At 44.5% G+C, this 27225-nt stretch overlaps 1 protein-coding gene across 1 annotated transcript in view; it reads right to left on the reverse strand.

Moving 5' to 3' along the window:
• WNT7A (Wnt family member 7A) overlaps nucleotides 1–14561 on the reverse strand; it is an 82962-nt gene extending 68401 nt beyond the window's left edge. The window contains exons 1-2 of the mRNA XM_027836852.1: nucleotides 14330–14561; nucleotides 11001–11227 (exon numbers count right to left, since the gene is read on the reverse strand). Coding sequence (XP_027692653.1) covers nucleotides 11001–11227; nucleotides 14330–14400 — 298 coding nt within the window. The 5' untranslated portion in view covers nucleotides 14401–14561. The remainder of the gene's footprint in view (nucleotides 1–11000; nucleotides 11228–14329) is intronic.
• Between the last annotated feature and the right edge of the window lie 12664 nt (nucleotides 14562–27225).

A 27225-nucleotide genomic window follows, 5' to 3' on the forward strand; every position in this document is an offset into this window, starting at 1 on the left:
TGATGTTGTAGACTGGAGGCATCCACTGGGAAGGGGGTTGGAGTACATGATCAGCTTTGTCCTCTGAATGTTAAGTGTCTGGTTCTAGTAATCTTCCAGTATTTCTTTAATAATTCAAGGATCTGTGATTTCGTTTGTTTGGGTTTTCCCTCCACTGCCAGGCTTCTGAGGCAATGTGCTCTACCGAATTTGAAGACAGAAGGCTTGAGTTCTACACATGTGGCTTTGACATTCAATGAGCCTCAGTTTTTTCATCTGTGAAGTGAGGGAGCTAGACAAATGGCTCCAAAGTCTCTTTCAGTTCTTAAAAATCTATGGTCCTATAAGAAGGAATAGGTAAGAGAATGTGGATAATTCAACAAACAATCCTGTTGAACAAACAAAATTTAAAGTAAGTGCCTACTCTTAAGTAATGACGCAACAAGAGCAAAATTGAAAAAGTCCCTGCCCTGAAAGATATTCCACTGGATACCACTGATCTTAGAGTCAGAAGACTTGAGTTCAAATCTGGGCTCTGACACTGAGTAGTTGTCCACATCCTGGACATCTCCAGACAGGCTATTTTCACTCAACTCCATTTGGGCCATCACATCCACTCCCTTCTCACAGGAAAATGGATTCTGCCAACAGGGAGCCACCCTCGGCTTTGATAGACCTGCTTTGGCCCTTATCTTGCTCCATTTCAGACCGCTGCAGCACTTCCTGGACATCCCCAGCCAAGCCACTATGCACGTAAAAGAACCCCTTCGCTGCTCGCCTTTATGTGATGGCTTCCCTTATTAGAATGGAAGTTCGTTGAGGGCACACACTTGGAATACCTGCTATTAGTATTTGCCACAGTACCTGGCACACAATAAGCATTTAATCACTGCTTTGTCTATCTATTCATGTGATCCTGGAAAAGTCACTTAACCTCTCTCTGGCTCAGTTTCCCCATTTGTAAAATGAGGATAAAAATATCTGTATCAAATTCCTCATAGGGTTGTTATAAGGAAAGTATTTTGTAAATGTCAAAGTGCTAGAGGAACCTGGGCTGTCGTGATTATTGTGACTTAGAACAACAGATCCCACTAGTGGAAAAAAACTCCAATTTCACGTCCTCCTAATCATGGGCAGGACATCATCACCAACATTACTGTAGCCAGTACTTAGAATTACAAGGTTGCTGGTTCCAAATAGGTTGAGAACCCCAGAATTTGGGAAAATCAGAAACATGGAGTGAATAAAATCAGCCAACAGTTTAAGTTCCTGGCGGGTAGAGCCTCTATGTTTTTGGTTTTGTATCCCCAAACTGGCACAATACCTTACACATAGTAGGCATTAAATAAACGTCTGTTGGGTTGAACTTAAATTGGATTGGCAAAAGAAACTCACTCAATGAACAAACATGGCCCCAGAGAAGAGCAGAAAACAATGTACCTCCCTCCTTTCCTTTTGGAGAGGTGGGGACTATGGGTGTGGCCAACGTGTCCATCGATTTTGCTGAATTTTTTCTTTTTAATCTTCATTACTAGGGAAAGCTCACTGAAAGTCCCTGCTCAGTTCCAGTCTATCCTATTCCTTTCCTATGGCTGTGAGAAGATGGGCAGTATGTCCTGTGCCATCTAACTGACATCATCCCATCCAGTATCTACCAGCAAAGCAGGGCCTGCTGTGTTCCAGAATCTTGCCACCTGCCCAACTGACAACCCTCCCCCAACCCTCCAGACCCGGGTCTCCAGAAACTAATCCCCTGCCAAGAGGAAGGGAGTCACTATCATGTCAAGAGAGAGCCCTCTTTGATCATGACGCATCATAACATTCTCCTCTGTAGGTTCACCAAGAAACTCTTACCACACTGGTTCAGGCCCTTATCACCTCCTATGTGGACAATCACAAAGCCTCCCTCCTGACTCTGGGCCTCTTATCTCCAGTTTATCTGGCCTTCATTCCTTCCCTTCCCTTGTTGCCAGAGACAATAATCTTCCTGAAATGCCTCTATCCCTTAGATCATTCCCTTGCTTCAAAGCCTACAGGGTTTCCACACGCTCTATAAGGTAAGGTTCTAGGTCCTTAGGATAGCATTCAAGGATTTCCATGGTCTGATCTAACTCTCTGTCATTTCCAGCTTCTTTTCCCACTACCCTACAAGAAGCCACCCTCCAGGCAAACTGACCTTACTATGACCTGAACATGCCCGGTGTCTTCCCACCTCCTTCTGATCATGCCATTTCTTAAAAACAAAAACAAAAAATAAGTATTAGGCACCTATTGCACTGAACTATGAACTGTAGGAACCACAAAGTCTAGATCATCTGCCCTCAAGGAACTTACAATCTAGTAGAGAGTAAGGCACAAACATAGATACATAATACATTATAATACAAGACAAGTGCATTAAAGGGTTACCAAACAAAGTGCTATGAGGTCAGAATTCATCTACCAGTAAGATCACTTCCACACATCCTTTAAAGCCTTGCCTGCCCTTCACAGGACCTACTATCTACCATAACACTCCTGTATACAGCCTTGCCCATATACTGTATCCTCCTAGCGAGAGTGGGAGCTAATCTAGGGCAGGACCTCATCTCATAATTCTTCATATCCCATAATATATCCTAGCAGAGTCTTGACCATAAGAGACACTCACTGAATATCTGTTGATTGAGTGACTGATTCCATTTTTTTTCCCTAAGTCTCCAATTTGAATGGCGCCCAAGGAAGCCCTTCACTGCAAAGACCTCAGAAGCCCTGGGAAGCCCCAAGTTCAAGGTCAAGCCAATTTGACAGCTTTTCTTTTTAAGCTGCTGGGTATACTTGGAGGATTACTTAGGCAAATTTATTTTTAATTTACAGTAAATAAGGAATCACTGATCACAGAACAGGGAAAAACAGCAGCTTAACCACATCTTGGGAGGGATTCTGAGCTGCTTTTGCTCTCTGTTCCAAGCCTTAGGGGGGTTAGGATGAGAGAGAAAACACAAGCTGACCAGGATTACAGAGAGTAAGAGCTTGGTTTCCCAGACCTCAGGGAGGCTGTTACTGGGGGAGATCTCAAAGGCTGAGGTCCTGTCTGAAGGGTCCTGAATTTAGACAATGCATGTCCATTGTAGCCCAACCTTCCCCCTGACATCTCACCTACCCGGGATTTTCTCTGCTTCTTCAAAGGGCCCTATAGATTACAGCTTGGGGGAGGGACCACTAGTCCAAAATGCAAAACATAGGAAACAAACTCCTTCAAGCCTTGGGTGACCAGCACTGACCTTCTAAAACTCCTACGGCCCTCCTCCCACCTGGCCTGCCTCCTACCTCCTTGGGAGGCTAACTCCCATGAATGCAGGAATGTACATCCCATAAATACTATTCTTTCCAGGGATTCCTTTCCATTTAGATCTGGTTCTGGGTCTTTTGCCATCTCTGGCATTTCATTGGCAGCTAGGTAAGACAGTGGATAAAGTATTGGAGTTAGAGTTAGGAAGACCAGAGTTCAAATCCTGACTCAGACACTTAGTAGCTGTGTGCCTCTGGGTAAGTCACTTAATGTCTCTCAGCCTCAGTTTTCTCATCTATCAAATGGAGATAAAGTCTTATAGGGTCAAGCGAGGTAGCATACGCAAAGTGCTTTGCAAACCTTAAAGCACTATATAAAGGCTAGCTATTACTGGCCCTTCTGAATTCTCTTTACTTAAAGTTTACCATGAAATCACAGAACACAGAATCAGAGTCAGAATGGACCTCAGAGGTCATATAAGATCATAAATTTGGAACTGCAAGGGACCTCATTTTACAGATGAGGAAACTAAGGCAAACGGAGGTTATATGACTTGCTTAGGGTCACCCAGCTAGTCAGTGTCTGAGTAGTATACAGAATCTATCAATCCAGTGCTCTATCCATCTCCCAATCCTCTACACAGCTTAGAAATCCTTCCTAATTAGCCCTGACAAGGTAATCATCTATTTCTCTTGCCTGAATTGCCCAAGCAAACTCCTCCTTTCTTCTTCCCAAAGCAGCCCATTCCCTTATTGGAAAGCTCTTCTTGAGCACAGGAACCTAGATATAGAGTTGAAAGTTGGGAGAAAAAAAAAACACTAGAGTTGAAAGGCCATGTAGCCCAACTGCCTCGTTTTACAGAAGAGGACAGTGAGTCTCAGAGAGGTTAAGGAACATGTCCAAGGTCACACGGGTGGTAAACATGCTCTGACTCCAAATATAGCTGAGGAAAGAAACCCAGTCCCCCGATTGCAAATTCAGTGTTTTTCCCACAGTATCACAATTTCTTCCTTCCCCCATTTTGTTAGAAAGTAAGCCAAAATTTGTCTCCTACTAACTTCCCCTCCCCCCCCCCATTGCTACTAGGTATGTCCTTTGAAGCCACATGAAAGAAATTGAAACTCTCTTCCACAGGCCCTACTGATGTCTGAGAACTCAATCCTAATCCTGCCACGCCCCCAGCCCCATTTAAGACTTCACTTTGCCAGGCAAAGCCTCCATCGTGGGCTTCTCTGCCTCTTCCTCAGATGGTCTGCTTTCTCAACCTCCCACCACCCTGCTTTACACCTGTGGAAGATGTCCAGCTTATAAATACCCCTCTTAAAATAGGGCACCCAAAATACTCCAGATGTGGTCTGACCTTCTTCTGGACGCCACACATCTCTCAGGATGACTTCAGATTGCATTAGCTCTGTTGGCAGCCACATCACACTGTTGACTCATACTGAGCTTTCAGACAATTAAAACCTGTTGTCTTTTTTCATATGAACTGCTGCAAAGCCAAGGCTCATACATCCTATACTTTTGCGGTTGATTTGTTTAACTTACATGCAGAATAGTCATCCTAATTTGATTTTGACTCATTGGTGAAAAGCAGTGTGGCACTGGAGACGGAGGGCTAGAATTAGAGTCAGGAAGACCCAGGTTCCAGTCCTGCCTTAGGACTAGGGTTCCAATCTGAGTCACAATCTGTATGACTATGGACAAGGGGCCCCAGGCTTCTATGGAGACTGTTATAAAACAGTGGCTAATCTGTATCAGTGAAGGAGCTTCCCTACTGGGAGTTCCTCATACTGATGAAATCATAGTTTGAGACCAAATTATTGAGGTTTAACCTCTTGTTCCAGGTGTTCTCAAGACTTGTTTGAGTCCTAACTCTGGTAGTTCCACATATAAGCACTCTTTCCTGGCTTATGTTATCTTCATATCTGAGGAACATTTCTTCTGGGAAGAGGGGAGAGAAGGCAGGATGGGAGTGTTGAAAAAGCACGGATTCAATTTTATAAAAATAAGAGGCATTCCCAAATTAATAAATAGTCAAAGGATATGAACAGGCAGATTTCAGAAGAAGAAATCAAAGCTATCTATAGTCTTATGAAAAAATGCTCTAAATCACTATTGATAGAGAAATGCAAATCAAAACAGCTCTGAGGTGCCACCTCACACCTATCAGAAATGACAAATGCTGGAGGGGATGAGAGAAAATAGGTATGCTAATGCACTGTTGGGGGAGTTGTGAACTGGTCCAACCATTCTGAAGGATAATTTGGAACTATACCCAAAGGACTATAAAATTGTGCATACCCTTTTCACTCAGCAATACCACTAATAGGTCTGTACCCCAAAGAGATCAAAGAAAAAAGAAAAAGCCCTATATGCACAAAAATATTTGTAGCAACTCTTTGTGGTAACAAAGAATTGAAAATTGAGGGGATGCTTATCAATTGGGGAATGGCTGAACAAGTTGTGGTATATCATTATGATGGAGTACTATTGTGCTATAAAAAAATGATGAGGGGATGGTTTCAGAAAAAAAAAACCGTGGTAAGACTCAGATGAATTGATGCAAAGTGAAATGAGAAGAACCAGAAGATCATTGTGTACAGTAAGCAACATTGTAACAATGAGCAATTGTGAGAGACTTGGATACAATGATCCAAGATAATTCTAAAGGACTCATGATGAAAAAAATGCTAATCACCTCCATAGAGAGAATTGTTGAAGCCTGAGTACAAAATGAGGTATAATTTTCTCACCTTTTTTTTGGCAATATGGCTAAAATGGAAATGTATTTTGCTCAGGTTTTCCTGACTCCAATCCACCATGTTACCTGGCTCCTTTCAGGCAGCTGACATCTTTCCATCTGGTCCACAGGAACATACTGAGAGATTCTACCAAATGCTTTGCTGAAATCTCAGGGTAACTACATCTAGAGCATTGCCCTGATCTACCAATCTAGTAAACCTACCAACAAAGTCAATTCAATCTAATGGGCATTTGTTAAACATATACTAATCCCAAGGTGCAATCCTAGATGCTGGGAACTAAGAAACAGCCCCTAACCTCAAGATGCTTATATTCCCCTGGGGGGGATATGATTTGTAAATCAATAAATACATAACATCTGAAGAAGGGGCAATTATTAACAAGTAGGAAGATGATAAAATGTGTCTTGGAGTGGAGGACATCTAAGCTGAACCTTAGGTGAGCCCAGGACAGAATCCAGGACAGAATCTCAGGTCACATGTTTCATTGGGAGCAGGTCATACATGATGATCTAACAAAGGAGACCAAATGGGCAGACAGGGAGAATATTGGGAGAGAACAGTGTCAAGAAAGCCAGAAGAGAAAAGAGTATCTATGAGGGAGGAGTTATCAAAAGTGCCCAACCTGCAAACAGGTCAAGACAGATGAGAAAAGGCCAAATAAGATTTAGCAATTATTAACAGCTCATTTTTATGTATCACTTTGAGGTTTGCAAAGAGTTTTAAATCCCCCTTCACACAATTCTGTGAGGAAAGTACTATTATTATCCACATTTTAAAGATAAGAAGACTAAGGCCAAGAGTGGTTAAGCAACTTGCCCAAGGGTGCATAGCTAGACAGTGGCATGAAGAGAACTGTTTCAAAAGAAGTGGTCTTAGGATGATAGAACCATAGATTTCGAGCTAGAAGGGACCTCAGAGGCCCACTAATACACTCACCTCATTTTTACAGGTGAAGAAACTGAGATCTAGAGAGGTTAAGTTATTTGGTGAAGATGACTCTGATGAAAATGATCAAAGCTAGTATTTGAAGGCAGATCCTTCAACAGTACTCTTTCTACTATACCACACTACCTCTTCAGTGCTAGAGCCAGAGGCCAAATTACAATACGTGAATTAATTTAGGCATGGCTTATTCTTAGTAAACTCAGGCTGGCTCCTAGTACCACTATTGACATAGCTAGCAGTTGTTAGCTTTTCATAAAATATACTGACTTATTTTCTCCAAGAATTCTTCTGGCCTCCTTGACAGCTTCCTTAGCATCTCTTTCAAAGGCTGCTTCACCCTTAGCTTTGGTTCCCTGTCCAGTAATTGCTTCACCCCCTCGCCTAGCCCTAGCATAGGCCACTCACTGACCTTTTCCCTCTATGGGGAGAGTTCCTTGGATTGACTACCTTGTATTAGTCTCCAAGTCTCAGACTGCTTCCTTTGCCCAGTCCAGGCTTCACCTCTCACTGAGATATCTCCTCAAGGGATTTTGTGTCTCACCTTGAGTTACAGACTACACGGCAGAAGGAAAATAGCTCTTCTTCCCCTTCTCTTCTCGTTCTTCAGTCCCATTCTTCATCACCACGGGAGGAACCTACCTTTCCAGAATCTCACTAACTTGGAAACAGTAAACTGAGTCATGGAATTGTCTTTGCATAATTTTTTCCCCCTGAGAGGTACTGTAATATAGTGAAAAGGGTGCTGGATTTAGTCAAGAGGTTCAAATTCTGCCTCAAAACATAATATCATGTTAAGTCCTTATACACTCTGGGCCTTAGTTTCCTTTTCTGTAAAAGGAGGAGATTGGACTCAACAACCTCTAAAGTCCCTTCCAGCTCAAAAATCTGTGATCCTCTGATCCTATTTCCAAGGTTAAGTCCTTTCTTAAGTTTTCTTTCTGCTCAAGGTTGATTCTCTCATTATAGGATAACATGTCATAGCCTCTAGAGCTACACAAGATATCAAACAGTCAATCAACAATCATTTATTAAGTGACTTCTATGTGCCAGACACAGTAGGTGAAGTGCCTAAGACACAAAGACTGAAAAAAAAATGAAACAATCCCTGCCCTCAAAGAGCTCACACTGTATCAGGAACCACACACTCATAGGTTCATAGATTTAGAGCTAGAAAAGACCTTATAAACAGACCGCTAATCCAACTTTTTCATTTTACAGATGAGGAAACTGAGGCCTAGAAAGGTTAAATGATTTGCTGAGCATTATATAACTAGTAAATGTAAAAGGTAGAATTTGAACCCAGATCTTCCTGACTCCAGGTCCAGCATTCTACCTGCAACACCACATTGACTCTACTATTAGCCATCCTAAGGCATAGGTAAAGAAGAAGGATAAAGAAGAAGGATAAAAAGAAGGGGAAAATTCAGAAAGGAAGCAGAGAAAACAGAGAGCAAAGTATAAGAGAAATACTTGTGCCTGAGAGAAAGCCAGCAGTGATGGCTACAAGTTACCCATTCTCAGCCAACTGAGGGCAACCAAGATGACTAAAGGAACTGAAATCACGTCACATGAACAACTGGAGGAACCAGGGGTGCTTAACCTGGAAAAGTCCTAGAGGAAACATCTTTAAAATCCACCTGCCCTTTGAAGAGGAATTAGACCAGTCTGTGTAACCTCAGAGGACAGAACTGCACCAATGTGCTCAATTTACAGTAGGATAGAAGTTCTGTTCAATAATGGAATGCCCCACTTCTGGAGGTAATGAGCTTTCTGTCCCTTACAGTGTTCAAGAAAGTGGCTGATTGACCTTGGGAATGTCAAAAAGTCAGGATTTATATTTCAGGCAGGGGTTGAGCTGCCTGATCCCTGAAGTTCCTTCTAGGAGATTCCTATATTCCCTAAGCCTGCTCTGCATGCCTCCACAGACCATTCTCCTGCCCTCTGCATCTGCTTCTTAACACCTTCTTTGCTGTTTCTTTTCACCTATTTCTGTATGACTTTCTACTGAGCCACTTTACCTCCAACAGGCTTCCATTTCGCAAAGGTCACACCCTCTACTTCTTACCTCTTAATCTCACTCCTTATCCAAGAAGACCTCTGATGGAGCAAGAACCACCCCTCTTCATCCTCCTCCAAACACCAAGGGGCAGGCACCCGAGGCTCTCTGACTCCACTAAAGAGAAGGTCAAAGTGGAAGCAACCAGCAAGGACTGATTCCAAGGAATGAAACCTAGAATCCATCTCAAGCCAGAGAAGTGATTAACTGCAAGATATTTAATTAAGGATGTCAGGGGCAGAAGACCACGGGCGAAATGCAGATTGCCAGTGTCATTCTGTTGTAGCCAAGTGAGATATGTTGCAATATCACCACTACTAAGAGTTAGGAATCCTCTCTAGCATAGAAAGGCAATGTGATCACAGTGAGTGCCCTTCCTTTCTTCATGTGTAAACTACCCACAACTTTCTAAGGGGGCGGCTCTATTTGATGCCCAAGGGGCCATGTGTCTCATGTTTGTGTTCCCTCCAGGAAGTGGCCCTAAGAAAAGGTTTTCTATCTGGGGCCATAGAGACAAGAAGTTACCAAGTAGTAGACCAAGACAGTACAGTCACCAAGGTGATTATCACCATTGACGATAATCACTTGCATGCCATATTTCTAATATTACTCTCAACTCTGATGGTTTTCCCCTTTGGCCTGAGAGTATTTCTGCTCCAGAAATCATGGCCTCTGATATAAGAACAAACAACAACTCCTCCAAACAGTCCATCGACTTCCACAAAAAAAAGATAGAAATAGAAAAAATGCAACAAGGGACTCTAAAGTGTCAGGTGGGAGAGCACTAGAGTAAAAGGAACCTTTAATTCCAGTCCCAGAATTGCTACTAACTGTCTGACCTTGGCCACAGGTTCCTTAACTTCTCAGAACCTCAGTTTCCCCATCTGTAAGATGAATAATAATCCCTGCCCTGTCTAAGGTGGTTGTGAGGATCCAGTAAGATAAGAGGGGTGAAAGAAATTTTGGAAGTATTAGGTGATATCCCAAGTAAAGTACTGGTATTTGAGTGGTTATTTGAGAAACTGTGTTTCTGTGGTACGTGATTATCATAAGCAGTCCATCTGGATTACGAGGGCAAAAAGAAAGAAAACTACCTCCTTGACAGGGGGTTGGGATCAAAATCATACAACAACCTAGTACAACTCTCTGCCTCCCTTAGCTCAGCCAAAGAGAAGAGGCCACATTAAATCCACATGGACTGGTTACTTCTCTCAGTCTGGCATTTGGATAAATATTGGCATCAACTGTGTATTACTTTATCCCCTACTTTTCATTGACTTCCGAAGAAACAAGTATCTGAACAGTGTGTGTGTGTGTGTGTGTGTGTGTGTGTGTGTGTGTATGTGGTGTGTGGGTGGGTGGGTGTGTGTGTGTGTGTGTGAAAGAGAAAGAGAGAAAGAGAGAGAGAAAGAGAGAGAGAGAGAGAAAGAGAGAGAGAGAGAGAGAGAGAGAGAGAGAGAGAGAGAGAGAGAGATGGAGTTCTCTCCATTAAAGGGTGGGAGACAGGTGAATCTAGGACCCTTTAAAGAAGGGTAGTATTTTCAAAAATAAGGGTATCTTGGTGACAAAGTAGACAGAGTTCTGGGCCTGGAGTCAGGAAGACTCATCTCTCTGAGTTCAAATCTGGCCTCAGATACTTACTAGCTGTGTGACCCCAGGCAAGTCACTTAACCTTGTTTGCCTCCGTTTCCTCATCTGTAAAATGAGCCAGAGAAGGAAATGGCAAACCAGTATCTTTGCCAAGAAAACCCCAAATGGGATCATGAAGAGTCACACACAAGACTGAAACAAATGATGAATAAATTTTCAAAGTTTCATTTCTACAGGGCATGAAGGAAGCAGACGGAATGGATAAGATAAAGGGAGCTTACAAGGTAATCAGCAGTCCACAAATGAATAAGGCTCAAAGGACTACCTGCCACTGTTTGGTGGCCCTGAGATTCTTTCTAGTTCTGCAGTAAATAAGGAAGAGGTAACATACCCACTTTCAGCTCTTTCCCAAAGACTGTCCGCTCTCCCAGGGCTGAGCAGTTCCAACGACCATTTCGGAACTGAAACTGACACTCATTGATTCCCATTTGAGACCCTTCTCCGATCACGATGATAGCGTCAGGTCGGCTCTGACAGATTGCCCTCTGTCTGGGAGCTAGTCCTGGGATCTTGTTACAGATGATGCTGGCCCCAAGAGCCACCACAGAGGAGAAACCCCTGCAAAGGAAGAGAGAGACAGACTGGTCATCAAGGCAGGGAGCAGTTTGTGGGGTCAGGGTCAAACCTGGCCCACCCTCTGGGGCAGACACTGACTCCAAGCTTTCTTTTTTAACAACAGAGGCTACAACCTTATCTCAGCCAAATATCTCCCTCACTCATTTCAAGTGCCTAGTTCAAGAGAATAACAACTCAAAATAGTCTGTTCTCTGAACCTGAAGCTTTAAAGAATGATTCTAGAATGGTTACAAAACTGATATTGACAATATATACAAGAACAATAAAACAATCATGCATTAGTTGTAAAGGAATGGCAATACAGGTAAACCTTGATTTGTACAATAAATGTGTTTCTATAAATCATGTAGGTTACTTTTTTCTAAATGGCATCATTTTTAAATGTATTTGAGGACATCAATTACAATTTAAAAATCACTCCCTTCAATTCTAAGACTTGTAAATTTGAATTTTTATACAATGAATTTGCTTAAAATTGGATGTACTTGCAATAACAACCTAAGGAATGGGTAGAGTATGTAAAGTAGTAGCCAATAAGCATATAACTATTATTAGTATGAACCAAAGTTGTCTCAGTCAAGGAAAGAAAATAATAATGGAAACTATGAATTGGAAAACAGGACGTTGTGACACTGAAGAGTCATGTGACTCTGTGTAAGACACTTAACCTCTCTGGGCTCAGTTTCTTCATCTGTAAAAAGAAAAGGTTGGTCTATCAGAGTTGGGGCACCTGTGGCCTTGAGGCCACATGTGGCCCTCTAGGTCCTCAAGGTCAGCCCTTTGACTGAATCCAAACTTCACAGAACAAATCCAACGAAGTTTGGATTCAGTCAAAGGGCTACACTTGAGGACCTAGAGGGTCACATGTGGCCTCAAGGTCACAAATGCCCCAGCTCTGGAATCATCTTTGAGTTCCCTTCAAACTCTAGCTCACATGCCATGACTCTCTAATGGCATTTTGACCAGAATTCAGAAGAGAAAGTTTAGACACCAACTGTATCACTGGGGGATTTCTACATCAACAACACAGTATACAATTAAAAAATGTTCTTAAGGAAAAAGGCTAGGACTCCTATAATAAGTTAACACATGACTTAGCTCAGTTATAAAAGTAAGATAGTAATGATAGTACAAAAGGAAGCCATACATTTCCAAAAAGAACTGAGCACCTTACAGTTGTAAGAGAAATCTAGTACAATCCCCTCATTTTGCATGAAGTAGAAAAAGAGCCAATCTGAAATCAGAGAACCTAGGTTCAAATTCTATCTCTGGTCCTTACCAGCTGGGTAATTGTAGGCAAATCCCCTAACCTCTCTGTGCCTCAGTGTTCTCTTATGAAAATGAGGGGTTTGGACTAGAAAAGCTGTAAGGTCCCAGCTCTAGATTTGAGAATCAGATAAGAACCTGAGACCCAGAGAGGAGTCCAGTGACTTGCCCTGGGTCAATAAGCTAGTAAGCAGTCAGAGACACAATTAGAACACAAGTCTCCTGATTTTCATTGGATCCAGTGCCCTTTCCACAATGGCACCAGACAGTGGGAAAGCAGGCTGAATCTGCTCCCCACTGTAAGTGGTACACAGACTCCAGGAAAACTCCTCCCCTTCTCAATGAACCCACCCCACTTCCAATTCTCTGCCCCTTAAGCAAGGTACAGCCTGGGGTTCCAGTGGCCAGGAGGTTTGGGTCAGACTCTAATAGCACCTTTTCTCTGATCTCAGAAAGAAAGGAGTAGGGTCAATGAATGCAGGGTGGGAGATTGTTTTTAACGTCCATTTCAATTTAAAAGGAAGATAATGAGCCAATGGGCCATTCCTCAAACTGCCCTTGCTTCCTGATTGCTAAATGAGGACGATAGGCTGGCCTGTGTGAAGGAGAAACTGGAGATGGGGGGTGGGGTGGGGGGTGAGGGGGAGCGGAAAAATAAATCAATAAGGTTATTTTTTAAAAGAATCGGAAAAACAAACGGCAGCGGCCTAGTCTGCCAGTTGCCCCTGCCCCCACCCCAGCTGCGCTGCACTGCCCGGGGTCTGTGCTGGGGGGAAGGGGGGGAATGAGGGAAAAAGTGAGCAGTAGGGGGAATATACTCAGCTCGAAGCCAGTGAGTCCAGAACAGCACCTGCTCAGGGTCCTGGGGTCCCACAGGGACTGAGAGGTTAGTTTGGAAAGTCTCTGGTTCGTGGGTGATGGGTGCTGGGGAGGTGGGGGAAGACTTATACACTGTACAATAAAGGGGGCACCCCGCAGGCAGAAGACAGAGGGCTAATGAGGACCTTTGCACCCACTCCTCAGGTCTGACCGATGCACCGCACCGACCCACCCAGATCCTGGGGTCTGCCTCTTCCAGATAGATAGAAAAGTGGGCTGTCTAGGAATGAGGATAGCTAGCTAGACTGTGAAACAGTCTGAGACTTCGAGGAGGCGGTGGTTCCGAACTGTGTAGGATTGGGGTGAGCTCTGTCTGATATGAGAATGTGTGTGTGTGTGTGTGTGTGTGTGTGTGAGTGAGAGAGAGAGAGAGAGAGAGAGAGAGATGTATGCGTGACTACCTGTGTGGGTGAGCTTGAATCGTGTGTGAACAGTGGCTGGCTGGCTCGCTAGAGTGCAAGTGTGCTCTGGGTACCTTGTATGACTGAGTCAATGGCTCTGGATGTCTGTGTCTCTGCGTGTCCGGGGACTCTGCGTCTCGCTTTGTGTCTGAGTGTCTCCCTGCGTCTCTGTGTGTGTATGTGTCTCAGTATCTGTGGGTCTAGGTGGATCTGGTGACGTGAGCGCGCGTTGATCTCCATCCCTACGCCTCTCCTGTCTGGTTCTCCGCTCTCTTCGCCACCGCTCCAGGCTCCAAGCTCCAGTGCCCAGAGTCCTGTACAGGGAAGTTTGCCGCCCCCAGGTCTACCTATTGCAACCTCCCTCTCCTTGTCTGCACCGCAAACTTTCCGAAGGAGGCAGGAGCTGGCGCGGGCTGGAGAAGGGACAAAGAACTCTTAAGGGAGCCCGATTGCTGGGATCCCCACGCTCTCGGGGCCCCGTCCTGGACCGTGCACCCCCGCCCATTCCAGCCCTGCCCAGCCCTCCAAAGTACCTTACCCAATTTTGATGTAGACGATGCCCAGGCTCAAGAAGATGGGGCAGATCCAGCGCCTTGCTTTCCGGTTCATATTCCCCGCTGGCCGGCGGCGCTCAGTTCCACATGCACTAGGTGGGGAGGGGACTGGGGTTTGGGGCTCAGTCTCGGGCCAGGGTCGCCCCCGACGGGGCTGAGCCCCCCCTGGTGACTCGGGGGACGGGGCCCCGGGGGCTAAGGGCAGGAGCTGGAGCAGGAGCCCTGAGAAGGCGGAGCTGTCTTTGTAAATCCCGAGAGGCAGTGGAGACAATCACCATATCCCGCCCTGGGGTCTCCGGGGTGCGGGGGGTGGGGGGGGCCTGGGGTCAGGGGGTCGTCTCGGGGCGTCGGTCCGTCTGGCTCTAGACTGGCCTTCTCTCCCGCGCTCGCTGGCTAAAGGTCCGCGTGTGTGTGTGTGTGTGTGTGTGTGTGTGTGTGTGTGTGTGTATATGCGTGCGCGTCTGTCTGATCTCCCGGGTTCTCGATGTCTGTCTCCCTGGCTCCCTCCTTCTCCCAGCCTCTCCGTCGCTCTCCCCCCCTCACTCTCCTTTTCTTTTATTCCGGCTTTCTCGCCTAGTCTGTTGCCGGTCGCTCCGCGAGCGGCAGGTCTGCGCACAGCCGGAGCCCCTCAGGTTCAATGCTACTGCTACTATCTGCCTCTTCTCCTCCAAATACTCGGGGCGTGTTCTCCGGGAAGGTGGGGGTGGGGTGGGGGTAGGGTGCTGCTAAAAAAAAAAAAAAAGAAGGGGGCGGGAGTGGGGGAGAGACGGTGGGGGCCGGGAGAGGAGGAGGGCTGTATGTGTGCGTGTGTATGTGTACGCGGGTGTGTGTCTGTGTGGAGGGGAGGAGGAGGGGGGGCGTGAGAACTCGCTCGCTATCACCTGCCGTGGCCGCACGGTCCGCCTTCCGATCCCGTAGCTTTCTGGACTCCCCTTCCCAGCGGAGGGCAACCAAAGGGTCCTGGCCTCGAGGGGGGGAGGGAAGAGGGAAAGCTGGGGCGGGGGGAGACCAGGGGGAGGGGGATACAATCTTCTAGCGCGCGCGCGCGCAAGCTCGCGCACTCCTCTAGCCTGTAGGCGCAAACCAAATGCCCCGGCTCAATCCGCGCTGCGCCCAGGCGCTACCTCTTCACAGAGAGCTGCAGCACCCCGGGCTTTCCCCACCTCTCCCTGTCGGTCGGGAACCAGCCAGGGTCCAGAGGGTCCTCGGGGGCCAGAGGTTTCTGCCCTAACCCCAAGCTACTCCTGCTCTGGGAGCCCCACGGCGGAGCCCCCAGGTCCGCCCAGGTGCCCGCCGGCCCCAGCTGTCAGTGCAGGGCTGGAGGGGACCTCACCTGGCAGAGAGGGCCGGGCTTTGGACGCTGAGCTGGGGTCTGGAGCCCAGGTAGCCACGCAGACGCGCCCAGGCTGCTCCCCGAGACTCGCTGACTCGCTATCTCCCCTACCGTCCCCTCCCTCCACACTGGAGAGCCCTGTGACCCCGGACTAGGTGTGAGAGCGTGCCAGCCCGGCTGCTAGCCCGAACCGGGAGGCGACACCAGCAACTCTGGCCTCGGCCGGCCCCCTCCCCGCACGTCGGGCCAAAGCTGCCGTCTTTGGCACGGAGAGCACTACACCGATCTGGCGTTCGTTCCTGGGGGACGGTGCTCAGCATCCCGGCCGCACCCGACCTTTTATCCGCCCCCGCCCTGAGGCTCGTGGCCCCGCAGGGGGCCGGGGAGGGAACTGCTGTGATAACGGGGGTGGGGCCCGGAATCAGGACTCCGCTCCTGGTGTTATTCCTAAAAAAGGAAATAATATTTTTTTAAAAGCTAAAAAATAAATCAGTAGCCATACTCCTCCCCCACACTCACACACTCTAATCACAGCCCCGCATGTTCGCTGGGCTTCGGGACTAGCCTGTAGCCATGGATAGGGGACCCTGGCTCCACGCATTGTCCGGGATAGGGAGGCAACGCTGTACAAAATAGGGGTGGGGGCTTCCCCATTCGCCTGAGGAGGGTTGCCTGCTAAGTAGAATGACTTGGCCAGTTCTGCACCGACCAGTCGTGGAGTCAGGCTGAATTCGGGCCCCTGGACAGCTGAAGAGTGGGTAGGCTGAGAGACTGGGTTTGGGACAGGGGAGTTAGGCTGGGACAGGACAAAGTCATAGAGCCCCGGGGTAGCCGTACTAGCTAGCATTCGCTGCGCCACCTGGCGGGAGTGAAGGAGCGGTGCATCGCCTGTGTCAAGGAAAAGTCCCTGCTAAGAGGACAGACAGGTGGAGGGCAATTCCGGTCCTAGGCCTTCTAAGGTTGCACGTGCAGGGAGGCAGCCCCGCCAGAGACGAAAGTAGAAGGAGAGGAGAAATTCACTGTCTCTGGCTGAAGTTTGTGAAGGTGAGGGAGACTGGGACGAGTAGTGAAGACTCCTCAGTTCTAATCCTGGCTCTGACTTGAACTAGCTATTTTACTACATGCAGATCAACCACATCCTCCGTTTCTTCATCTGTAAGATTGGGATAATACTTTCACTGTCGACCACACAGAGCCATTGTGAGGAGACATTTGTAAAACTTAAGCCTTAAGAAATATGAGCTCTGATAGTGATCATAGAATGTGAGCCCTGAAAGGGGGCAGCATAGTACAGTGGAAAATATGATAGATATAGGGCCAAAAGACTTGGGTTCAAATCCTGCCTCTTCTATTTACTGCCTAAAAAATTACCTTAAAAGGTCCCTTCCATCTTTGATCCTATGACCTTGGAGATCATCTATTCTAATCCCTTCATTTTAAAGATAAAGAAATTGAGGGGCAGCTAGGTGGCACAGTGGTTAGAGCACTGGCCCTGAAGTCAGGAGGACCTGAGTTCAAATCCGGCCTCAGACCAAACACTTGACACTTACTAGCTGTGTGACCCTGGGCAAGTCACTTAACCCCAATTGCCGAAAAAAAAAAAAAAAGAAATTGAGGCTTAAAAAGGTAAAATGATTTGCCCAAAATGACATGGCAGTTTAGTGGCAGGTGCTAGATTAAAAGCTACATCTTTCCTGAACCTTCAAGCTGTTAGGGTCTTAACTCCCTCAAAAAATTTATATTGTATTTATTTTGTATATACTAGGAAATGTACCTGTTGTCTTCTTGGATAGAATGAAAGTACCCTGAAAATGACTGTTTCATTTTAACATCGTAACCTCAGTACCTAGCACAGCACCTGGCACCAGTAAAATTTCAATAAATTCTTATTGATTGATTACCTCATCAGAAAATATGAGGAAAGGGAAATAAACTAGAAGAAGCCTAGCTTCCCACAAGCTCTGTTTAAAGGCCTTTTTCCTGATGAGTAGTTAAAAATCTATAAATGATCTCTGTGCAAACTCTGTCACTCCTTGAGCATGTTACCATGTTTATCAGGTGTTCCCCCAAAGTCCTATTTGCTAGCTAAGTCAGCTCAAATAGTTAAATTTAGTCATTCCATTTTGTATTAAAATCCTATTGCAAAAACAAAAATAAAAAACCCTACAGAAGATTTCAAAGGACTCCCACTCCTCCATTCCCAAAGATGGAAATCTGTGAGACTGGACAAATTTTATCCTAGAAACAATTGAGAGAGCTCTGAAGGATTTTGAGTGTGGAAGTTACATTATCAGAGTTAGGCTTTAGAAACATTATTCTGACACTTTGTGCAGAGTGGCCTGTAGCAAATGGAGTCAGAGAAACCAGTTAGAAGGGTTTTTTTCCCCATTAAACAGATGATGAGAGTCTGTGGGTGGTAGAAATGAATAGAAGGAAAGCAATGGATGTGGGAAAAGATGTGAAGATGAACAGCACTTGACAAAAATGTAGAAGGTGAGGGAGAGAAAAGGGAGAATTAAAGCTATCTGAACAATGGAACCTGGAGAATATGCAATCTTAGCCAACAAAATTTATTAAGGGACTTCAGTGTTCAAGGTACATTGCTGGGTGCTAGGCTTACAAAGACAAAACCAAAATAGAGCCCCTGATTTCAAGAAGCTTACAGTCTATTGGAGGATACAATATGGAAGAATATAGATAATTTCTGATTATTGGAGAGCAAGACTAATGTGGTGGTAGGGCAGTGTCAGAAAAGGCTTTCTATAGAAGAGAGCAGACAGATGAAGCTTCGAGGCTAGGGAAAGGGAGTCAGGTGTAGCAGATAGAGAACTGGCTTTAAAATCAGGTAGATCTGAGTTCACATCCTGTCTCTGACACATACTAGTGGTCTCACCATGAGCAGGTCTCTAAGACAATGGGCTATGGATTAATTGCCTCTGAATCCCTGGTGATCCCTACCCTGAAGAAATTACAGGTCCAATAAAAAAATAGTATGAGATGGAAATTTGGTATTCTAGGATGCAGAGAAGGCAAAGATCAGAAGAGAGTGCATTCTGGGCATAGATAGATTAAAAAAAGGAATTGGGATAGAATGCTGAATTTGAGGAGCTGCAAACCCACCAGTTTTGATAGCCTGAGATACAAGCAAATTGTATATGAAAGAACACCTGACCATGTGTCAGGGGACTTGGGTTCAGGTCTCAGCTCACTGATTTTAGTCTGACCCATCAATCCTCTCTAAGTGCTTTAAGGTCCAAAAACGCTGGATTTCATGTTGTTCCTTACCTCCAAGACTCTATCTCTCATTTCCATGCTTTTTCACCAACTATCCTCCTGTGCAGAAAGGAAAAGAGTATAGAAGCAGTCTGGGAAGGTAGGTAGGAGCCAGGATGTAGAACAATTTAAATGCCAAGCTAAGAATTGTATCCTAGAGGAAATAGGGAGCTGAGGAAACTTTCTGAGCAGGGGAATGATCTGGTCAAACTTGGATTCTTTGTGGCATTTAATACTATTGATCATCTAAATACTCTTTGCCCTCTAGGTTTTCGTGATATGCTCCTATCTGTCCAACCACTTATTCTGTCTCCCTTGCTGATTCTTCATCTATGCCATACCTACCAACCGTGGGCATCCCCCAACTCTCTATCAAGGTACCTCATCTTCTTGATCTATACTTTCACTTGGTGACCTCATCAGCTCCCATGGATTCAATTATCATCTCTATACAGGATTCCCAGATTTATATATATATATAATATATATTATATATATGTATATACAGATATAGATATAGATATAGATATTTCCCAGCCTGCTTCCAGTACAACCCAGTGTTAAGGCTTTATGAATCTGTCTAACAATGAGTGAATGGGGAGGGGGGGAGGGGAGGGGAGGAGTGAGGGATAGTGAAGATAGTGTTATGTGTTGGTGAATCGTCTGGTTGGCTGTAGTTAATAATAATTTCATTCAGTCATTTTGCAGTAATGTCTGACTCTTCATGACCCATCTGGGGTTGTCTTAGCAAAGATACTGGAGTGGTTTGCCATTTCCTTCTCTAGTTCATTTTATAGATGAGGAAACTGAGGCAAACAGGGTTAAGTGACTTGCCCAGGGTCACACAGCTAGTAAATGTCTGAGGCCAGACTTGAACTCATAAAGATGAGTCTTCTTGACTCCAGGCCCTGCACTCCATCCACTCTGCCACCTAGCTGCCCTGATAATAATAATAGTTAGCATTTATATAGTACCTACTATGTTCCAAACACTATGTTAAATGCTTTACAAAGATTATCTCATTTGATCCTATTACTATTCTCATTTTACCAACGAAGAAACTGAAACAAACAGCGGTTAAGTGATTTGTTCAGGGTCTCACAGTAGTGAGTGTCTGAGGCTGGATTTCAACTCAAGTCTTCCTGATTCCAGGCTCAGTGCCATAGACGCTGTGCCACTTAGCTGCCAATAGAAGATCCACAGAAATTGATTACTCAGAAGGCACAAGCCAGAAATGAGTTTGAAAACAAAAGAATGGGTAGGACCTCTCTGCCAGAGGCTTCCCCTACACACCTCAGAAACTATTGAGGGTAGCAGGGGTTATTGACAGAATGAATACTTGCAAATGGAAGTTCACCTGAAGATGGCAGCAGCTCCAGACATAGAACAGAGAGAAGGGCCAGCCATAGCAGTGATCCTTGAATCCAAACTGACAGATACACCCAAGGGAGACTTCGAAAGCACTGCACAAAGGGAGAAAATGACCCGCCCAAGAGTTTAGAGGTACTTTCAGCCTCATATGTTCTTTAGAATGTACCTGATTATATTTGTATTTTAAGTTTAGGCCACTTTCCTCAGAGACCTTGTATGTGTTCAAGGGGAGAGTATGATCCCTGCTTTGTGGGGGCTGGGAGGGGCTGTTTCTATAACTACTGGTTTTGCTATACCATCTTAATAAATATCATTTTATAAAAGCTAATTAATGTCAACTGGATGAATAATATCAGGGATCATAGTGGATAGGGGCTTGTCTGGGACAGTACTAAAAACCCTGACCCCTCAGGTTTACTCCTAGAATCTTGAGAAGCAAGTCATCCTCTGGGGACCCAAGCTTCCAATGTGAGTGGAAATTGGGAGAGTGAGTCCAGAGGTGGTTCTACCCTTTTGTTTAGGAAACTTACTTTGGTAGCTATATGGAGTATGAATTGGAGAGAGAAGAAACTGGAAACAGGGAGTCCATTTAGAAAATTAATGCAATAGTCTAAGCAAGAGGCAATGAGGTCCTGAAATAGGGTAGCAGTTACATGAGTGAAAAGAAGGGAGCAGATACATGAGATGTTGTGGAGACAGAATTAATAAGACCTGGTGACTGATTGATTATAAGGGAGGAAAGGGTGAGGAAGAGGGGAAAAGTTGAAGCAGATGTTTGGGTTACAAAACTAGAGGACTGAAAAATGATATTAACCTCAGCAGAAATGAGAAAGTTTGGAAGAGGAGATGGTTGGGGAGGGAAAGAAGGGTAAGATATTGAGAATGTTGGATTTGAAATACCTATGGGACATATAGCTGGAGATGTTCAACCAACAGTTGGTGATCTGTGACTAGAGCTCTAGAGAGAGATTAAGGCTAGATATGTGGATACCGGCACCTTCTTGATAGAGATAACAATTGAATCCATAGGAGCTGATAAGATAATGGAGGGGGGGGGGACTGCAGAGAGAGAAGAGAACCTAAGACAGCACCCTTGGTAATACAAGTTATCAAGGAATAGAGCATAGATGATGAGAAAAGAGACCAAGAGGGTGGTCATAAGGTAAAAGGAGAACCAAGAGACAATAGTGTCAGGTTAGCTGAGGGACTGAAAAAAGGCCATTTGATTTGGCAATTAAGAAATAATTGGTAATCTTAGAGGAAGCAGTTTCAGGAGAGTGATTGGGTCAGAAGCCAGAGTACAAGATGTTGAGAAGTGATTAGGAGGAGGGAAGACAGAGAGGAGGGTAGACACATTTTGGGGAAAAAGCTTTTGAAAAAGCAAAGTGGAATAGAGAAAGGACGTTAAGGTCAAATGAAGGTATTTTAAGGATGATAGAGACCTGAGAGAAGAAATCAGGAAAAGAGAAGAACAGAAGGGGCTAGTGTGTAGTTCTAGAGACAAACTTCCAGAGGACACAGGAAAGGGTGGCACTGAGGAGACAAATAGAAGATTTGGCTTTGCTGAACAGAAGAGATTTTGTTGTTGTTCAGACATTTCAGTCAGGTGACCCCATTTGGGGTCTCTTTGTGAGCCCATTTGGAGTTTTGTTGGCAAGGATACTGGAATGGTTTGCCATTTCCTTCTCCAAAACAGAAGAGATACCTCTTTGTAGAAAATGAAACAAAGGAATGGAGTTTGAGATGATGTTGAGGACCTGTGAGGTAAGGAATGAGGGAGATTAGGAAACTTATGATAGATATCCTCTATTTTCTAATTAAATAAGAAGCAAGGTTCTCTGCTGAGAAGGAAAGAGGTCATGTGGTTGGACTAAGTTGGAACAATTGTTTAAAATGAGATAAAGAGGCAACTACAGGAGAATTAAAGGATTGCCATGCAGCTATGAGAGCCAAGTTAAGATTAGATTGCATAAATCTGTAGTGGATCCAGTTGGCATGATTATAGGACTTCCTCCAGTCATTCATGGGCATATGTGTTAGAAGAGAGATGACAGATGGTGGGAATAATCCGGGGTTGGGGTTTGTAAGGACATAAGAGGTGATAGGATGAGGCACCAAGGATTGAGTAGTAGAGGACAGTGTATAGTTGGAACTGGTCAACTTCAGGTTCAAGATCGGGAAGGATAGAAAGGAAGACCAGAGTAGGGGTGATGAACTGGAAGAGGTAGGAGGGGTGGAGTGACTGAGGTCAAGGTGCAGATAAAGAATAAGATCAGAAAGAGTGAAAAAAAAAAACAAGAAGAAATGGAAAGGCATGAGATCATGGTAAGGAGGAACTTCATAATTCTGTATAATGGAGGCAGAACACTAACAGATTATGTCCATCCCCGAAGGTGGCTGATGGTTAAGGTACAGATTATGGATTATGAGAATTGAGAAATCTGAGCTGATGTTAATATGCATTGTTGTTTGTCCTTCATTCTCAAATAGGATCAGTGACATCAAGAGGGTGATGTCTTGACTTGTGATCGAAATAGTTATAAGTGAGGCATGACTGCACAAAGTCACAGCCTCACTCTCTCCTCCAGAGTCATCTGAGTCCAGTGGAAAGACATAAGTCAGGACAACTGGAAATGACCCCAGATGCGGGACCTTGGCCTTTTTAAGCTAGGGTCTTTCCCAGCTTTCAGTTTGTCTGAGGCAACACCCATTCAGTGATTACCTAAGGCAAAGGCAGAGGAGGTACTGAGGACCAGGGGCTGAATTCCTTGGAAAAAGAGGAAAGATGACCTAGGGGCTGGTACATAATTGCAATCACAATCTGGAAAGGGTAATAAAGGCAGGTGAAGTAAATATCAAAGGAAGAAAGGGTGCTGAGTGATAACAGCTGAAGGAAGTGATGGAAGTGGAAATGAGGGACAAGAGATGGACCTACTCCTCCTCCTGGTCCTTCCGGTCTAGAGCAGTGAGAGGAAGTACACAATAATGGAGAAGGTACCCAGAGATACAGATCATACAGATACAGATACAGAGATACAGAGATTCAGAAGGAAGAAGCTCTCTGTGATTGTAAGAAGATGTAAGGAGTGTGAGAGGAAGCTGTCTAAGATAACCAGAAGAATCTTATTTTATTTACTGAGCTTGCACCCTGGGGCTAATTAGGGCAATGTAAACTTTGCTCCAGAACAGTTAACCTTCCTTGTCTTAATGAGTCCTGCTCCCCAGGAATCCACAGCGTCCCTCCACCTCATCCTACTGCCTTTCAATTTGGCCTCTCCCTTGAAGGAAAATGGACTTGGGTTGCTTGGTAACAAATCCTAGAGACTTGTAGAGATCTCCAGCCTTATAATAAGGATGTATTCTATAATATTATAATATAACATGAAATATAATAAGGTTATATTATAATAATATAAAATACAATAAAGTTATAATAATATAACCTAAGGGTTTGTGTTCCCTTCAAATGTATTTGGCACTTGGGGTTGCCAAAATAGGAACTCCTTTCTCCATGGATTTAGGTGGATCGGTGGACAGAGGGCTGGACTTTAGCTTCTGCCCCAAATACTTACTAGCTGTGGAACCCTGAACAAGTTAATCAATCTCTCCCAGCCTCAGTTTCCTCATCTGTAAAACGGAGATAATAATATCCACCAACCCCCTAGGGTTGTTGTAAGGCTCAAACATGGTAACGTATGTAAACCTTAAATCACCCTGTAAATGCTAGCTATTTTCATTGTTATTATCAGATCTGCACAGTCTGAATAACTCACAGTAGGGGGTGGACATTTGTCTCCTGGATTGCGGCTCTGTCCTTTGCTGATCCCCCGCTTCCTAGGAGGTATTGGCATCTCTTCTCCGAAGGATTCCGAGGTTGTGCAGGATCTTTCCCTTTTCTCCAGGAGGCAATGCCCAGACCCCTCCCCCTTTTCTTTCTAGAATGCTGGATCCTGGACTTTTTATTCCTCCTCCAGAAGCCTGGCCCCAAGGCTCTTGTCAGTCCTCCAGAAGCCCGAGTCAAGCAGCTCTCTCCATATGCTTCCCTCGTTTCCTGAGGCTAGGTAGCTGCCAGGCCAAGAGCCTCTCCTTGGCTGTCATCCCTGTGACTGTGGCTGGCAAATAGAGAAGTAAAACAATCAGTAGGTACTTACTATGTGTCCGAGTTTTCACCTCCCAGGGGGATCCAATTCCACTCTGATCCTTGCTCTCATCTCTCTCTGGATCTCCCCACAGCTCTGGCAGATACGGTAGCCTTTTCTTATAGACCCCAGGTTACAGTTTGGATCTACAAGAGCCTGACCCAATTAAATCCTACCCAAGTGACTTGTCAGATTCAACTAATGATTCCTGTGGAGGAGACATAACCAACACCCCAAAGGTTTCATCTTTTAACCTTTTTGAATTGTCTAGGCTTCTCCCTGTTCACACCCTCTCTATTGACATGTATATTCTAAGCACTTCCACACTTACTGCTTCTAATCATCATTCCCCTTCATGTTCTCTGCTCTCCAGACAATCTCTTCCTCAGCAAGGCCCCCCATTTGCCACCTCTATCTTTGCACAGGCTGCCCTTCATGCTGAGAATATCCTGCACCCCCACCCCCAGCCTCCACCTCTCAGAATCCCTAGTTTCTTTCGAATGCTATCTTATACATGACACCTTGCCTTGCCTGTCAAGCTACTAGTACCCATCTCCACCCATCACTTCACATACATTTTGCATATGCTCTGTATATGCCTAGATCATCTATTGAACCAGGAAAGGTTCTGGAAAGGGTGATAAAGGCATGCAGAGTAAATCTCAAAGAAAGAAAGGATGCTGAATGATAACAGCCTCTCCTATACCCCTGTCCTATAAAAGTCTCGTGAAGACCCAGGTTCAGTCATGGGGGAGCCTAACCCCAAAAAAGAAAGGATTCTTGATTTTTGTCGTACTCTTGCTCATTGTGCTTCTAACCCAGAGTAGAAGAACTCCAGGGGGAAATCTCTTAAAGCTTAAGAATGAATCATTTCTAGGAATTCCCCAAAAGAGATAAATGATGGCCCTTCCAGAAAGATATTCATTGGACAAAGCAGCAAGAAATAGGAAAGCTATTTCTTTCTTTTTTTTCTTAATAGTATTTTATTTTTTTCCAGTTACATGTAAAGATAGTTTTCAACATTCATTTTTGTAAAATTTTGAGTTTTAAATTTTTCTCCCTCCCTCCCTCCTCTCCACCCTCTGCAAGACAGCAAGCAATCTGATATAGGTTATACTTGTACAATCATGTTAAACATATTTCTGCATTAGTCATGTTGTGAAATAAGAATCAGAAAAAAAGGGAAAAACCATGAGAAAGAAAAAAAAACAAAAAAAAAATGAAAATAGTACGCTTCCATCTGTGTTCAGACTGCATAGTGCTTTCTATGGGTGTGATTAGCATTTGGAATTGTCTTGGATCATTGTATTGCTGAGAAGAGGTAAGTCTACCATAGCTGATCCTTACACAGTGTTGCTGTTACTGTGTAAAATGTTCTCCTGGTTCTTCTCACTTCACTCAGCACTAGTTCACATAAGTCCTTCAAGATTTTTCTGAAATCTGCCTGCTCATTATTTCTTATAGAACAATAGAATTATTCCATTGTATTCATATATCACAACTTGTTCATCCATTCTCCAATTGATGGACATCCCTTCAATTTCCAATTCTTTGCCACCACAAAAAGAGCTGCTATAAATATTTTTGTACATGTGGGTCCTTTTCCTGTTTTTATGGTTTCTTTGGGATATAGAACTAGTAGTGGTATGGCTGGATCACAGGGTATGCACAGTTTTATAGCCCTTTGGGCATAGTTCCAAATTGCTCTTCAGAATGGTTGGATCAATTCACAACTCCACCAAGTAGGCATTAGTGTTCCGAATTTCCCCACATCTTCTCTAACATTTATCATTTTCCTGTTTTGTCATGTCAGCCAATCTGATAGGTATGATGTGGTACTGAAGAGTTGTTTTAATTTGCATTTCTCTAATCAATAGTGATTTAGAGCATTTTGTTTTCATATGACTATAGATAGCTTTAATTTCTTCATCTGAAAACTACCTGTTCATATCCTTTGACCATTTATCAATTGGGGAATGACTTCTCTTCTTATAAATTTGATTCAGTTCTCTGTATATTTTTAAAATAAGGCCTTTATCCGAGACATTGGCTGTAAAAATTGTTTCCTGGCTTTCTGCTTTCCTTTTAATCTTGGTTGCATTGGCTTTGTTTGTGTAAAACCATTTTAATTTGATGTAATTAAAAATTATCCATTTTGCCTTTTATAATGTTCTCTGGTTTGGTCAGAAAATTATTTATTTCCTCCACCACAAAAGAAGTGCTAAAAAAACAAAAGACTCAGGAGTATATACTGACAAATATTTGGACTATTAAATACTTTGTGAGACTGCTGAACATATGACCCACACTGGCTTGGCAGCTAACAAATCCAGATCTCCTAGAAAGCTGGGGCACTGCTTCAGGCCTTTTGCTTCAGAAGACTTCTAGTGGTTTTACCTGGCTGTAGTTCATCTTCTTAAAGAAGCTCCAGAGTTCCAAGAATGGCTTCCCACTGTCCAATAGATCAGGACCCAAGAATGCTTGACCTAGACTTGCCAGATTGCTGCTAGGACTGTAAAAACCCATCCCATGAAATTGCTATTTGGTTACCAGTGCTACGGCAGCTAGGTGGTGCAATGGATAGAAAGCTGGGCCTGGAGTCAGGAAGGCTTATCTTCCTGAGTTCAAATCTGGCCTCAGGGGGCAACTAGGTTGCACAGTGGATAGAGCACCAGCCCTGGAGTCAGGAGGACCTGAGTTCAAATCTAGCCTCAGACACTTGACATTTACTAGCTGTGTGACCCTGGGCAAGTCACTTAACCCC

This window comes from Vombatus ursinus, unplaced genomic scaffold (genome assembly GCF_900497805.2).
Source record: "Vombatus ursinus unplaced genomic scaffold, bare-nosed wombat genome assembly UNPS02014820.1, whole genome shotgun sequence".
In the NCBI taxonomy this organism is placed as follows: Eukaryota; Metazoa; Chordata; class Mammalia; order Diprotodontia; family Vombatidae; genus Vombatus; species Vombatus ursinus.